The sequence below is a fragment of the Phyllostomus discolor genome, chromosome 7 (genome assembly GCF_004126475.2).
Source record: "Phyllostomus discolor isolate MPI-MPIP mPhyDis1 chromosome 7, mPhyDis1.pri.v3, whole genome shotgun sequence".
Lineage (NCBI taxonomy): Eukaryota > Metazoa > Chordata > Mammalia > Chiroptera > Phyllostomidae > Phyllostomus > Phyllostomus discolor.
Genome location: NC_040909.2, coordinates 4858370 through 4872038, shown reverse-complemented (window position 1 = coordinate 4872038; position 13669 = coordinate 4858370). Strand labels below are relative to the sequence as shown.

At 57.1% G+C, this 13669-nt stretch overlaps 2 protein-coding genes across 4 annotated transcripts in view; both read right to left on the bottom strand.

The window, feature by feature from the left end:
- Positions 1 to 5807: 5807 nt before the first annotated feature.
- Positions 5808 to 9361, bottom strand: C7H3orf62 (chromosome 7 C3orf62 homolog). Its single transcript, XM_028518962.2, is given in 4 exon segments — positions 5808 to 6330; positions 7607 to 7698; positions 8463 to 8512; positions 8514 to 9361. Coding segments are annotated over 4 exon segments (831 nt in total). The 5' UTR covers positions 8937 to 9361; the 3' UTR covers positions 5808 to 6064.
- Positions 9362 to 10104: 743 nt separating this feature from the next.
- USP4 (ubiquitin specific peptidase 4) overlaps positions 10105 to 13669 on the bottom strand; it is a 36524-nt gene continuing 32959 nt past the window's right edge. For all 3 annotated transcript variants that reach the window (XM_028518543.2, XM_028518544.2, XM_036030328.1), the window contains 3 exons: positions 13060 to 13163; positions 10776 to 10864; positions 10105 to 10435 (listed from right to left, as the gene is read on the bottom strand). In XM_028518543.2, coding sequence (XP_028374344.1) covers positions 10274 to 10435; positions 10776 to 10864; positions 13060 to 13163 — 355 coding nt within the window. In that variant the 3' untranslated portion in view covers positions 10105 to 10273. The remainder of the gene's footprint in view (positions 10436 to 10775; positions 10865 to 13059; positions 13164 to 13669) is intronic.

Genomic DNA, 13669 nt, shown 5'->3' with positions numbered 1-13669 from the left:
TTATGGCTGCGGCCTTCTCGTTGAAGGGTCTGTCCAACTTGTAGTGCTGAGGCAGGACCCTCTGTCCTCCGAGTCTGCAGCGAGTCATGGAACCCTGTCTTCTTCCTCCAGACGTGCTCCCTCGTGCCACGTAACCAAAGATCGGAGTGCCTCCGTGCTCCACGAGCTGCATGTCTTTGTAGACTGAGCAGCAAATTATTGTTCAACAAGTTTGGGTTAATTAGAATTATCCTGCCTGGCAATCATCAGGAAAGAATAATCTGTTTCTTATTTTATTCCTAAGGCCCTTTTTCTTCTTCTTTTTTTTTATTTTTCCACTGCTGTGCTCCAGCCAGATCCAGTGAACCTGACACAGCCCAGACATGTCCCTGGAGCATTCGGTGTTTTTGGCTCTTTGGACGCTGATAGAGATTTGGCTACGTGGGCGGATGTGGTGGTAGGGCCTGAGCCCAGAGCCACTCCAGGTACAGGCTGAGGAAGAGATGGAAGCTAGTGACAGATCTAATTGTCTTAACACTCAAGTATCGAAGGTCACGTACAGGGAGGCCTTTGTCTGACCTCGCCTCGCCTGAAGCTCACCCTGCTCACTGCCCATTCCCTCCCCCCGTTTCGTTCATGCAGCTCCACCCGAGAGGAGTGGGGAGTGGACTGCAAACCCCGGACCAGTGGCTGTCCCCGCATCCTCCGTACCCACTGGACTGTCTGACACTCATGGACACTTGGCACCGAGGGCTGGGATTGCTTGCTCACCACCCAGACAGCCCTTTGCAGCCCTGGCAACTTCTTTTTGTGTGTCTTGAATCCGAAGCTCCAAAGGGCTCCGATCAGAGGGCTCCTGCAAGATGTCTAAGGCAGCTCCCCATCAGCCCCTCTCTCCCCCAAGCGCCCAGAAAACAACATACTTTCCACCCTCAAAAAAGATAGTTCCTTCCTACAAGTTTGAGCAATTTTGAAAATTTTCCATGCCAGGCCTTTGCCAAAACTCGGCATCAAATCAGGCCTGTTCCAGCTGGCCTGCCACAGGGCGTCCCTCCCCCCAGGGCTGGGACCCGCTGTCGTGGGCAAGCAGACTTCCCGAGGAAACACGGGGCCCTCTGGATCCAGCGGGCACCTGAAATATGAATGTTCCCTGGAGAGTCCAGGCCAAAGCAAGCTGCCGGAGCCTCGAATCGTCCACTGACCTTGATCTATGGGCAGGGCGGGGCCTCCCTGTCTGCCCGCCGCCTCTGCTGGCCTTCCGGCCGCAGTAACCTCTTGTGTTTCGGTTACAGGACGTTCCACTCCGGGGCCGGTGAGCCCCTGGCCTGGCCATCCGGGAGGGGAGACTGGCTTGAAGGAGGCCCCTTTTGCCAAGCCTTTTCAACCGCTTCTCTGATCATGGACAGCTCACCGCTCCTCCCGGGGTGGGGGGGATGGGGTTGCTACCCAGCTGCCACATTCCCGGATGCAAAGGCGAGGGGCACAGGCCCCCAGGTTGTCTGTCACCTTTCCCCTGGTCTCTTGAGCCCCTTGGATATGTCTCTGAGATCGGAAGTGGAGGGTCCTGGGGAGCGCCAAGGAGCTGGAGCAGGTGGGCCAGGCAGTGGCTCCCTCGTCCCCCAGGGAGGGAGCAGGAGATGTCGACAGAGGAACCCTGAGGCCTCCAAGCCTGCCTTGTCACACCGAGCCACACAGAAGTGCCCCCAGAGCTCACCTGGCAAGATTTCAGACTCTGGTTGGACCCACGTGCGAAAGGTGATCGGGACTGTGCTGAGGGCGGGGTCTCTGTTTCCAGCCCAGAGTCATCCTCGCTCTGCTCCCAGGCCTCAGCTGGGGCTCTTAACTCCTTGCCGGACCTTCGCTTGCCCATTCACTCATCTCTCTCCCTTCTCCTGCCCCTTCTTCCTCAGCCGCCCCTCAGCCACCCCCTCCAGCCCCCAGGCCCTCCTGTGAGCTTCTGCAGAGCGGCTCCTGCTTTAAGTTGTTGCGAAGTCTACCAGTCTGCACATGCAGCTGGTTTCTAGTGGCTTTGGCACTGACCGGGTGGGGGGCACCGGGGGCTGGAACCCTCTCCTTACTGGGCTGGACGGGCCCAGCTTCTTGCATGCCTTGTGCTGCGGCTTGAATTTGCAGCTTGTGACTAGCAGGTTCCAAAGCTCTTATTTATTCTTGAAGCTGCCGTGTTTCTATTTTGATTCTGCTAATCCACATCACAGTTTGGTGTTTCCACAGAAACAATTCAGGGATTGTTGGGCTTGCCGAGATGAATTGCGGGGGAGAGAACCGAGTGACGCGAAACCCTTTCAGTTCCTCAGTTATGACTATCAGTGTCCTCCCAAGAAGTCTCTGGGCCCAGCCACCTGCACGCCCGAGGAGGCTTTAAGAAAATAAGTGTTCTAGCCTGGTCAGTGGGGTTCAGTCTGCTGGGCATTGTCCCGAGAACTGAAAGGTCGCGGATTCGAATCCGGTCAGGGCATTTGCCCGGGTTGTGGGTTTGATCCCCGATTGGGGCACATGCGAGGGGCAACCCATTGATGTTTCTCTCTCTCACATGGATGTTTCTCTCCCTCTCTTTCTTCCTCCCTTCCCCTCTCTAAAACCAAGAAGCATGTCCTCGGGCAAGGATTAAAAAATAATAAATAAATAAATAAATAAATAAAGCCTGGTTTCCTGTTCCCCTCCGGCTGAATCCCTGGAGACCCCGCCCCACCCTGTGCAGGCAGGTGAGCACAGGTCTGCCCGCTGCACCTGTGCGAGTGACCGAGGCAGGAAGTTCTCCTCGGGTCACAGCAGGGAGCCCGGGATGCAGACAGGGGAGTTGAGGCCACCAGGGAAACGAACACCCTGACCGACCTGGGAGCGGGGTGCCAGTGCGCAGGGCTCACCTGCTTTCCGGAACAGCCGTGTTTCTGCGGAGAGGAAGAGCTCCTGTACAGGACTCCAGAACAAACTGCCCCTGTGCCAAACCCAAATTTTCATGCAAACAGAGGCATCCCTGTCTGCCCTGCCAGGGACCCCGCCCCCCACCCAGGGCTCCTCCCTTGTTCCCGAGGGCAAGCGTCTCCACCCTGGAAAAAACAACCCTGTTTTCAGTCTTCTGGGGTTAGAACTAGATGCCATCCCCAGCAGCCACCCCCTCTGCCCAGCCCTTCAAGGAACATGAACTGAGTCGTGAGACACGGCTCAGTGAGACCTAGCGTTTGACCCAGGACGCCCGCCCTCCAGGAAGGGGGCTCCCCAGCCAAGTCCTGCCGAGCCTCCATGGCTGGCCCTGGCCTGTGCCCAGGTTGCTGGACGCTTCAAAGGTCAGCTCTGGGCAGGTGCCTGGTGAGGGAGGTCCATGGCTGGCGGGCAGAGAGGAAGGTTTGAAAAAACAACTTCAACCCTGGCTGGTGTGGCTCAATGGATTGAGCACCGGACTTTGCTTCGCCAGGGTCATCAGTTCAATTCCCAGTCAGGGCACATGCCTGGGTTGTGGACCAGGTCCCCAGTTGGGGGCGCACTAGAGGCAACCACACATTGATGTTTCTCTCCCTCTCTTTCTCCCTTTCTTCCCCGCTCTCTAAAAATAAATCTTTTTAAAAATAAGTTAAAAACAAAACAACTTTATAATTTTTTCTTTCTACAGAAGTGATATATGTTCACTGCAGATAAATGAGAAAAAACAGGGGGAAAAGGAAAGTAAGCCTGTCTTGTCCTTCCATGACAAATTTCCTGCATGTGCACTCATACACATTTACACAAACTCAGGATCAACTGCATTTAAAAAAAAAACCCATGCTCCATGTCGGGATGACGTCAGCTGTGCAGAGAGCTGCATCGATGGTGAGTTTGTGCCCTCCCTCCCCCGCTTCCCTGAAGCTGACACTTGCATGACCAGGGCAGGTTTGTCAAAACGAAGAAACAAACACACATTTGCAGGAACTAAACTGCAACTGTTGTTTACGTGTCATCGGCTTTTCCATTCGCGTCCGCTTTCTGCTCCAGGAGGCAATCTATTGCTTTTAGTCACCGTGTCTCCTCAGTCCCCCCCCACCTGTCTGTGACAGTTGGAGTCTTTTCCTGCTTTTCATGACCTTGACAGTCCCGAGTGCCGGCCAGGTGTCCTGCAGATCGTCCTCCAACCTGGGTCGCTCTGACATTCGTCTCATGACTAGACCGTGGGTGTGAGTTTCGGTAAGGACACTGCAGAGGCAGAGCACCCTGTCGGGTGTCACCCACAGAACACCACGACGGCGTTCGTCCTGGGCGCTTAGGCTTCTCCATGTAAAGCTCCCATTTGCCCCTTCGCTACTCTATTCCGGGGGAGCAAGTCGCCAAGTCTAGCTCATGCTGTGGAGAGGCGGGGACAGGTAAGGAGGGGGGATGGGGATTAAGCCCCACCTCCTCCGGGGAGGAGGAGCAACACACTGTGTTCAGAATGCCCTGGTGTGAGGCCTGGTGCTCTGCATGTTGAGTGGCCTGACGTCTCCCCCTCTCCACGGAGTGGGCAGCCGAGGGTGCTCTGAGCAGTTCCGCTCACGTGCTCTCGGTCGTCCTGCTCAGGACCGGAAACTGGACCCCAACTCCACAGGCTGTGTTTACTGAGGGGGCCACCCTGCAGGGACCGAGTCCTTGTCCCGCCCTCTGCGGGGTGGGGGAGCTGTGCCACCGGGAAAGCCCACCCCCACAGCGGCCAGGGCCGGTTCCCAGGGTGCGCGCAGGTGCCAGCACCTGTCCCTAAGGAGTGGGCGAGCGGTTTCCACCTGCGAGCCCAGAGGGGTCGCCAGACCCCGATGGAGGGGAGGTTGCTGGCTCTGGAGCCTGCCCTTTGTGAGGTCGTGAGCTTCAAAAATGTCCTGCGGGAGTTCCCGGGCCACCGGGCCTTCCTTCTCAGCTCTTGGGTTTGCCTGGGCCAGGCCTCTTCCCTGCCCACCTGAGCCTGCTTCTGAGAGGCGCCAGGTTCCCGAGGGAATGCCATGGTTTTGAGAGTAATTGCCCAAATAGTTTGATAATGTCCTTTCTTTTCAGGCAGGGGCCGGCGCCAGCCCTGCTAAGCTTCTGGGGCTATGCTGACCTCAGAAGAGCAGGGCTCGGCCCCTCCTCTGCTCCCTGTCTGGTGGGGTGGTGGCCCCGGGAACCTTCAGGGCCCCAGGGCCGCAGGGGAGGGACGAGGCTCAGGAATAACGGTGGACGCGCAGACCCCGGGCGTGTCCTTTCCCCATCCGCCCCTCAGCGGGCCCAGGTGTTGGATGCCCGGTGTGTGGAGGGGAGGCCTCACGAGAATGTCCTGTCAGGAGGGGACCGGGGTGCTACTGGCCCTTTTGACACAACAAAGAGGCCTTTGAGCTGGGCAGGGGCAGGGACGGGGGCAGAGACCGAGGGAAGGGGGCGGGAGACAGGGCAGGGGCGCAGGCGGGGAACAGGCAGCCGTGTGTGGACAGTGCAGTGTGAAGAGCGCACGGGATGGGAGCACGGAGGGCAGCTGAGGGCCAAGGTCCTTCCAGAGCCCAGGTCCGCCCCGTCGGCTGAGCGGGCCTGGGGTGGGCGGGGCCACAAAGCCCTGCTGGCTGTGGCCACAATACGTTTTCAGGGGCTCGCTGGAAAGAACACTGAGACACGCAGAGGCCCACAGCCCGCACCTGCCTTGAGTACTGAGTATATTGAACCTCAACCAAAAAAAAAAAAAAAAAAAGATGTTAAATGAAAAAAAAATGAACAGTAAGAAACATTTCAAAGCAAGAAGATCAAAAACAAAAAAACACAACTGGGCTTTTAGCTCAGAAAGGGCCACACCTGGAAGCCAGGAAAGGCGTGACAGCCCTGGCCAGGCGGCTCAGTTGGTTAGAGTCACCCCTACACGCCAAGGCTGTGGGTTCGATCCCCGGTCAGGGCACATATAAGAATCAACCAATCAATACATATATAGGTGGAACAATAAGTCAATCTTTCTCTCTCTCAAAATCAATAAATAAGAATTTTAAAAAGGAAGGGCGCAGTGATTCAGACTCTACCGACGCGCTGGAAGAGGTGGCCGGCTGCCTCTGCAGCCGCCGCGCGTCAGCCCCCGGAGGCGGCGGAGCACCGGAGCCCGGGCCCGCCACCCTCACTCGGCGTGGTACTTGAACGGGGCCATCAGGTTGTAGTCCTCCTCCAGGTCCAGAATCGTCTCCACGATGCTGTGGTCATCGAAGGCCTGCCTGAGGCTGCCGGGGTCAGCCTCGGAGACCTTCTGCGGGCTCTCGTCCATGAGCAGGGCCCAGGCTTCCTCCGTGAAGGGCAAGTCTTTGCAGGGGTCGCACACGCGGTTCAGCTCGTTTTCAAATTCTAGTTTTCCAGCCAGTTCTTCGATAGTCCGGATGCTCGTGTTGTCTTAAAAATAAGAACACGCAGCATTACTAGCCCAGGGAGGGGGTTTCGGAGATGCGACAGGCACAAGCGAAAACCCCCCGATGGGCGGCCTCTCTGCTGTGGTCCCACAGAGCCGGGCACGCCCGCCCCGAGGCGACGGGCCGCCAGAGCCAGCGTCGTCCTTGCTGGCTCCGGCATTCGCCGAACCCCAGCGCTCTGCTGGTCCCCAGGGAGGATGTAGGTGGGGGGAGAGTACAGGGGCGTGCGTGCTTGTCCTGGCTCTCGGGAAACTCCCCAGCCGATGGGCATGACCAGACTTGGTGTGAAAAAGAAATGGGATTCCGGATTGAGTGCGGGCTGCGAACCAAAGTGTCACAGGTTCGATTCCCAGTCAGGGCACATGCCTGGGTTGCAGGCTATGGCCCCTAGGAACTGCACATTGATGTTTCTCTCTCTCTCTCTTTCTCCCTCCCTTCCCTCTCTAAAAATAGATAAATAAAATCTTTAAAAATATATATATATTTTAAAAAATCTTTCAAAAAAGAAATGGGATTCCAGAGTAAACAAAATGCTGCCCGACGCTGGCAAGGCCTCGGAAGGTGGGGAGCAGAGGCGGTGACGGCTTCGGTTCACCTCCTGGGGCTGCCAGAGGACACTCGGTCGGTCCGCCACAGGAGCGGGCTGGCAGGGCCACCACCGGGGCTCTCCTTCACCGCCCACAACCTAGAGGCTACGTGCAACCAAGAGCTTCAGGCAGCCCTCGGGGCTACGGACCCCTCACCCAGGAGCTGCGTCCACTGTGCAGTGGGAGTCACCGAAAATAGCTGAAAATAGGGCACGCCTAGGCCACCACAGATGCACCGATGAGTGTGCAGGAAGAACGTCTGACCAGATGTGCAACACTACGCCAGTGGTCTCCGGGTGGTGGTGTCACAACGGAGCTCTGGGCGTCAAACAGTTAGCTCGAGCTTGTGTTCCACGCCACAGCTGGACTACCATCCCCCCCCTCTTCGCCTACATCCCATTTGCTTTAGATCTCAGCTCAGCCACCAAGTTCTGGGGCCGCTGTCCCCTGCCCCCAGGGATGCCCGGTAACTAGACGTTTCTGAAGTGACTCCGCCAGGCCATCGGCTCCCCCGGGCCTGCCTGCACAGAGCCAGCTGTGAGTAAGACCGGCCAAGAACACGGAAGAGAAGCAGGAGAGTGGCTTGTTCGGGCGACGCCCACTGCCCCAGGCGCCTGCAGAGGGCCCTGTCCTCCCAGGGAGAGGACGGCCCCGGCGGCCACGGGCACTCACCGATGATGTCAAGCAGATCCTTTGTGACCTCTTGGCCAGAGCTGCTGAGTGGCAGGTTCGAGTCAACCTTCGAATCTTTCTCCGTGTCTTTCCTGCAGCCCCCCCGCCCGGGTGAGAAGAAAAAGATGGGGAGTTAGATCCGCTTTGAAGAAAATATTGAAGGGGATCTCTGCTGGGTGATCTTTCAGACAAGAATATACTGGTGGCTTTTAAATGGTCGTTTCTGTTGCGAGTAGAGGACCACGCATCACAGCCTACACACCATGTCTCCGAGGACCAGGATCATTATTTGCAGTTCAATGGAAAAATGTAGAAAGCCAGTTACATGGCTTCTCCATTCTCCATCACTCGGCAGCCAAGAGGGCAGAACGTTTGTTTCAGGTCTGGGCAGAGCAGTTTCACTCGGGGAGGAAAGGTCTAGGGGGCCACTGGCCCTGGGATGGCGAGGAAGCCCTGGGGTGGGGGAGGGGAGCGGAGGCAAGAATGAAGCCGGTGTTCACCCTGTCCCCAGTGTGGGCAAAGGTCACCAGAATTTAGATTTTTGTTTCTGCGGCATAAAAAGTGATGTGACTTGAAAATTCGGGTTCTTGCACATTCACTACATTTGGCTGCTGCAAAGCAGTTCCCAGGACAGCCAGGACAGCTACACACACACACACACACACACACACACACCACACACGGTTTCTGGGCCAGACTGAAATTCTGAAGAAAGGTCCCCAACTTCCCAAATGCTGCCTGACAGCTGCCACAGGCAGGCAAGAGCAGTGTTAGGGACTCAATTAGGGTCTTCAGCAGTTTTTTTCGGAAACAAGGTCCCCCTCAGTGCGGTGTTACAGTATCAAACTGGAATCACCTTAGACTGTCCTTCCTCCAGCTCTCCCCATCTCCTGCGGCTCTCCAAAAACTGTCTTTCCGGGGCCAAGATGGAGGAATGCATTAATACGTTTTCCTTGCTGGTCAGAGGTTTTCTCTGGGGGCATAAAGCGTGTGGCTTTGCATTCACATTCGCTGGGGCGAGGTTTGGGGCGGAGGCGGGGCTCTCGGGCTCGGGAGCGCCGGGGACCGGGGCGAAGGCCGCGGCGGGGAAGGCGGCAGCCGGCGGGTGCCTGGGGCAGCGCGGCCCGCGGCCGGCGGCGGGGAAGCAGCGCGGCGCGGCGTCCGCCTCCGGCCTCTGCCGGCCCGCGCTCTGCTGGGCCCGACTGACGCCCTCAAAGGCCCGGTCGATGGCTGCGGTCAGCTCCTTCCTGCATCTTCTCAGTTTTTCTGACATTTCCCCTAAAAACGACCACGTCTTCATTATGTAACACTTGGAAACGTACAGCGACATGAGAATGACGTTTCAGCGAGGCTGTCAACCACCCCGAGCGGGACGCCTGCCGCGATTTCCCCGGGCTTAACCCCCGCCACAGGCCAGCGCCGGGGGACCCCACACTCTGCCCCGCCCCGCGGTGGACCCGGCTCCGCCCCAGCGCCTGGCCCCGCCTCCCGCCCCGCCCCCCGCGGCCGAGCACCGCCCTACCCGGCACACCGGGCCTCCTACGGAAGATCCGCCGGCCGCTGCCGGTCCTCACCCCGCAGCGCGGTCACACCGCCACCCCCAGCCACCCCCGCCAACGGTCGCAGTGGGACTGACTGCACGTGCCCGAGACCAGCCCAACCGCCACGGGTCAGGGTAAAAGGTCAGACAAAAAGGTCCTGAAAACTCCGCACACCCACACACGGGAAGCAAGGCAGCCCACCCCTCCCACCCCCACTCGGGGGGAAAAGGCAGGGACCTGGGCTGTGGCCTGGCCAGGAGAGGGAAGGGGATGGGGTGCCGAGTAGGTCGGGCCCCCGCAGCGCTGGGGGTGGGGCCCCACGAGAGAACCCGGGCTGGAGGTGCAGGGGCGTCATTTCTCAGCAAGAACCGAAGCTCTTTCCAAGCCCCACAAACTCCCGGGGCAGTTCCAGTTGTCAAGCCAACACAAAGCAGTGTAGTGGAGCGACCATGGTCACCAGCAGCTTGTGTATTCTCTTTTAAGGGGCAGCTAATAAAACTTACAGTATCCAGCTGTAAGGGGCACGGTGCAGGGAGGGGGTTGCAGTAGGGGCATACCAAAACTGTTAGGTTCCACTTCAGACGGAGGGGCAGGGGACCCCCACAATAAATAAGTTCATTAGGGAAAGCTAGAAATTAGAAATGAGGTCAGTGGCTAATTTTTAGGGAATTATCAACCCACCACAGCAAGAGAGAAGGGGACAGACATCAAGTATACCTGAGGCCCTGCCTACTGTGGGCAGACTCCTGGGAAATGCGGGAACTCAGGGCAGCCCGCAGCAGGCCCCCTGGCTGCACCCCACTCGGTCACAGGGTGGGTGGGCGTGCCTCCTCCCCCCCCCGGAATCCCCCCAGCACAGGCCAGTGTGCGCCCCACCCAACCGCCCCGCAGCCCCACAGGTTTTACAGAGATGCCTCACCACCTATTTAAAAAGAAAAAGAATTCAGCCTCTTGACATAACTCTTCTGAACAAACAAGGGTCTTTTTTTTTTTTTTTTCTTCTGCTCATAAAAGAAGGGAATTTCCTGATCTGGTTTTTAGACCAAACACTAGTAGTCTTCAGAGGGTCAGAGAGGTTCTCCCGGGGACCACACTGGTGCTGGGGTGGCAGGTCACGGAGGTGGCCTCAGTTGGTGTCCATGCTGTAAGCCTCCTCGTCCCCCAGGCCCTGCTGGGAGCTGCTTGGCCTCGTCCCTCCGTCAGAGGCCCCGGGAAAACTGGTGAGTGAAGGTGGCTTATGAAACTCGTCATCTCGACGCTGGTAAAACAGCACGTAAGCGGCTTTTGTCTGAAACACAAGAGGGGAGAGTTCACTCACTGGAGTATCACCACCCATCTTTCCCAGTCTCTCTGTCTCTCTCTCACTGTTCGAACCACGCCCTCTCAGGGACCCGCCCCCTGGCCACGGGCACCCACGCACAGGCAGCCGGGAAGGCGCCCTGCGGCAGGTCCCTGAGGAGAGTCAAGCTTCTCATTCGGGAAGGGTCCCCGAGGAACGGCAGCCAGCTGGCTCTCTGCCACACCTAGCTCCCCGCCACACCAGGACGACTGAGCCACCAACTGGCCCCAGACCCCCAGCTTCCACCCACAAAGGAGAGAGGAGAAGGCGGGTACCAGGGCCTACTCACCACTATCTGATCCTCAGAGGCCAGGGACACGTTGCTGTCGTCGAAGTAATACCACTTCCGGTTCAGTTTGTTCTTCGCGTACGCGGTGTCTGCCAAGTCAAAAGGAAACGCTCTAGCGGCCGCCAGAGAGCCCATCTGGCCAGCCTAACAGGCCCGCGCGAAACCACAGAACTCCAGGAAAAAAAAATGAAACAAAACAAAGACCCTGACATTAAAAATAATGTACAACCTGTGTCTTTAACAACCAAAAGATAACTCATCCCCTTTTAAAATCAAAAAGGCTTGACAAGGGTAAAAATTCAGCTGCCGGGGACCAACGCTTCAAACTGTAATTTTGGGGAAAACAAAACACAGAGAAATCCTGTGTCGACTTTCAGGGTGGCTATGAGCAATGACCCAGAGCCAGGGAATCCATAAAAGGAGCTAAGACTTTAGGATTTAAGCAAAACAACAGTTGTCAAGAGAACCGCCGAGGCAAACTGGCCCACTGTCCAGGCTGCCGCCGCCTCTCACTGCCTGGCGCCCGGGGGGTGGGCCGAGTGAGGGGCACCCTGGGCACCTGGGTTGGCGGGACTGGGGTGCGGACGGGGCAAGTTCACTCTCCTCTAAAACCAAGAGTCAAGGGCCTGCGGCTGGGTAACAGCTCCGCACAACGACCCAGGCATCCCCCACCACCAGCACTTCCTACCCGGGTCTCACACGCTTTCTCCGCAGGGCGTGTTTACGACAGCACCGCGCACGGCCGTGCCCCACTCCCACTCCACGCAGACCGGAGAAATGACAGAATGCAGCGGGGACTGGTCTCCGGTCCCAGCCTGCCCTGACTGCCCACTCCTCGCTACACCGCCTCCTGCACGGAGTGGCAACAAACAGCAAAGGAGAAGGTGACCGGCAAGTGCTGGGGCCTGTCCCACGGCCCGTGCTGGGCGTGACAGCAGTACTGTGGCTCTCAGTCTCGGAGTGCCAGCCGTGGGCCCAGCGAGGGCCCTCCCACAACCAGTCTAATCTCACAGATGAGAAACCTGCCCAAACGCTACATGCGTGTGCTAAAATAACAGTTAAAAGCGACTCCACTGGACTGCGAACACGAACAGACATCAAAGTTAATTTGGGGAGGAAAAGGCTGTGAAGATTAAGTGCCGCAGAGCATGATGTGATCAGAGACCCCTAACAGCACTCCTCCCCGGCACAGCCCCAACTGCAAACAGCCTCTCCCTGCAGCCAGGTGTAGCCACGTGACCAGGTTACAGCCAAGGAGACACACGCAGGAGTTGAGGGGACTTCTGGGAGGTCTGCTTAAAAGGGAAGGTCGTGACCTTTTTTCCCTTTCTTCTGATGGCCTGGAATGTTGATACGATGTGCGGAGACTGAGCAGCCATCTGGAGCCAGTAGGCAACCCAGTAAGAATGGAGGAACAGGAGAAGAGACGGTTGGGCCGAAGAAAAGGCTCACCAGGCGAGGGGAGAGGATGCGGGCGAGGGTGGTTCTCCAACCCACGCTGCGTGTGAACGGAGCCGACGCCTCCCCTGGCACCACCTCCTGGGGCACCCGCACTGGCACCCGCACTGGGTGGCAGCTGGCACAGTGCAGACGCGGGAGAGGTGGAAGAGGAGAGACAGCTCCTGCCTTACACGTCACTAGTACCCCTCCGTACACAGGTAAGAAAACGGACTCAGCCTTCTCACTACAGAAGTGAACCTACACTCACGTTACAGAAACTTTGGAAAACAAAGCAGAGCGAGGAGGGAAAAAGTAAAACGAACATTTTGGTCTCTTTCCCCCTGGGGTCCCTCCACCCTGATCACAGTTTCTTTACTTTTGACGTTAACACAGCCTAAATGATACTACCTTCTGTAACGATGCAACTTCATGCAGTTTTCACAACGCATCGCCGGCACTGCCCCACAGTATTAACTGCGTCCTGCAGTGGCCGTGAACTCGCCCATCAAGCAGAGGGGCCACCGTACCGGCTCCCGATTACCACGCTGTCACTAATTTTCATTGTTATAAATACACGGATGTGTTGGTGCATAAAGCTTTTCCCAATGCCATTTCCTTGGGATAGATTCCCAGAGGTAGCATTGTTGGGTAAAAGAATATGAAAACAAACAAACAAAAAAAGCTCTGTACAAGTGAAGGGGCAACAGTATGGAAAAGGCCCGAGCCCCGCGGGGCTGTGCGAGCCCCGTGCTCGGGCCGTGCCTGGCAGCAGGGAGGGGCTGGAGGGAGAGGACTGGCCCAGGGGCCACCGAGACCTGAGAAAGGAACAGACGCCAGTACTTACAGTGACCGACGCCCATGGCTCCATAATGATTGGACACGGCAATGAGGTCGTACACGTAAGGCCTTGCCGAAGGGTCACAGACAAACTCGGACATGTTCAGACCCCTGAGCACAAAACACAAAATAGCCCTTAAGTACACTCAGCTTCGGGAAAGCCGGAGGCACCCAGCCACCCCAGGGGCGGGGGGAACGGAGGGGTAGCAGGGCGGGCCCGGCAGCCCCCGCCCAGACGGACGGCGAGGAAGGGCTGGGCCCACACAGGGAGGCTGTGTAACTATGTAGAAACGGCCGTTACTGTCAAAATCTTAACTGGGGCCTTGGAAATTTAAGCTAAACCAGAACAGGCCCTGAAAACTTTTATTCCCATATTTTATTTTGAAAATTTCAGACACACAGAAAAATTAAGAATTTTCCAATCAATACCCACCTACCACCTGGGTTCTCTCACTGACACACCTACACATGGATAAATATAAACACGGGGGTCTGCGAAATGTCACCCCGCTCCCCCCAGCATTTTGAACAATGCATTCTTTTTTCAAAGCTTATTTTTTCTTAATTTCATTTTAATCATTGTAAACAATGCATTCTGTGGAGTAAATCCCACCCTG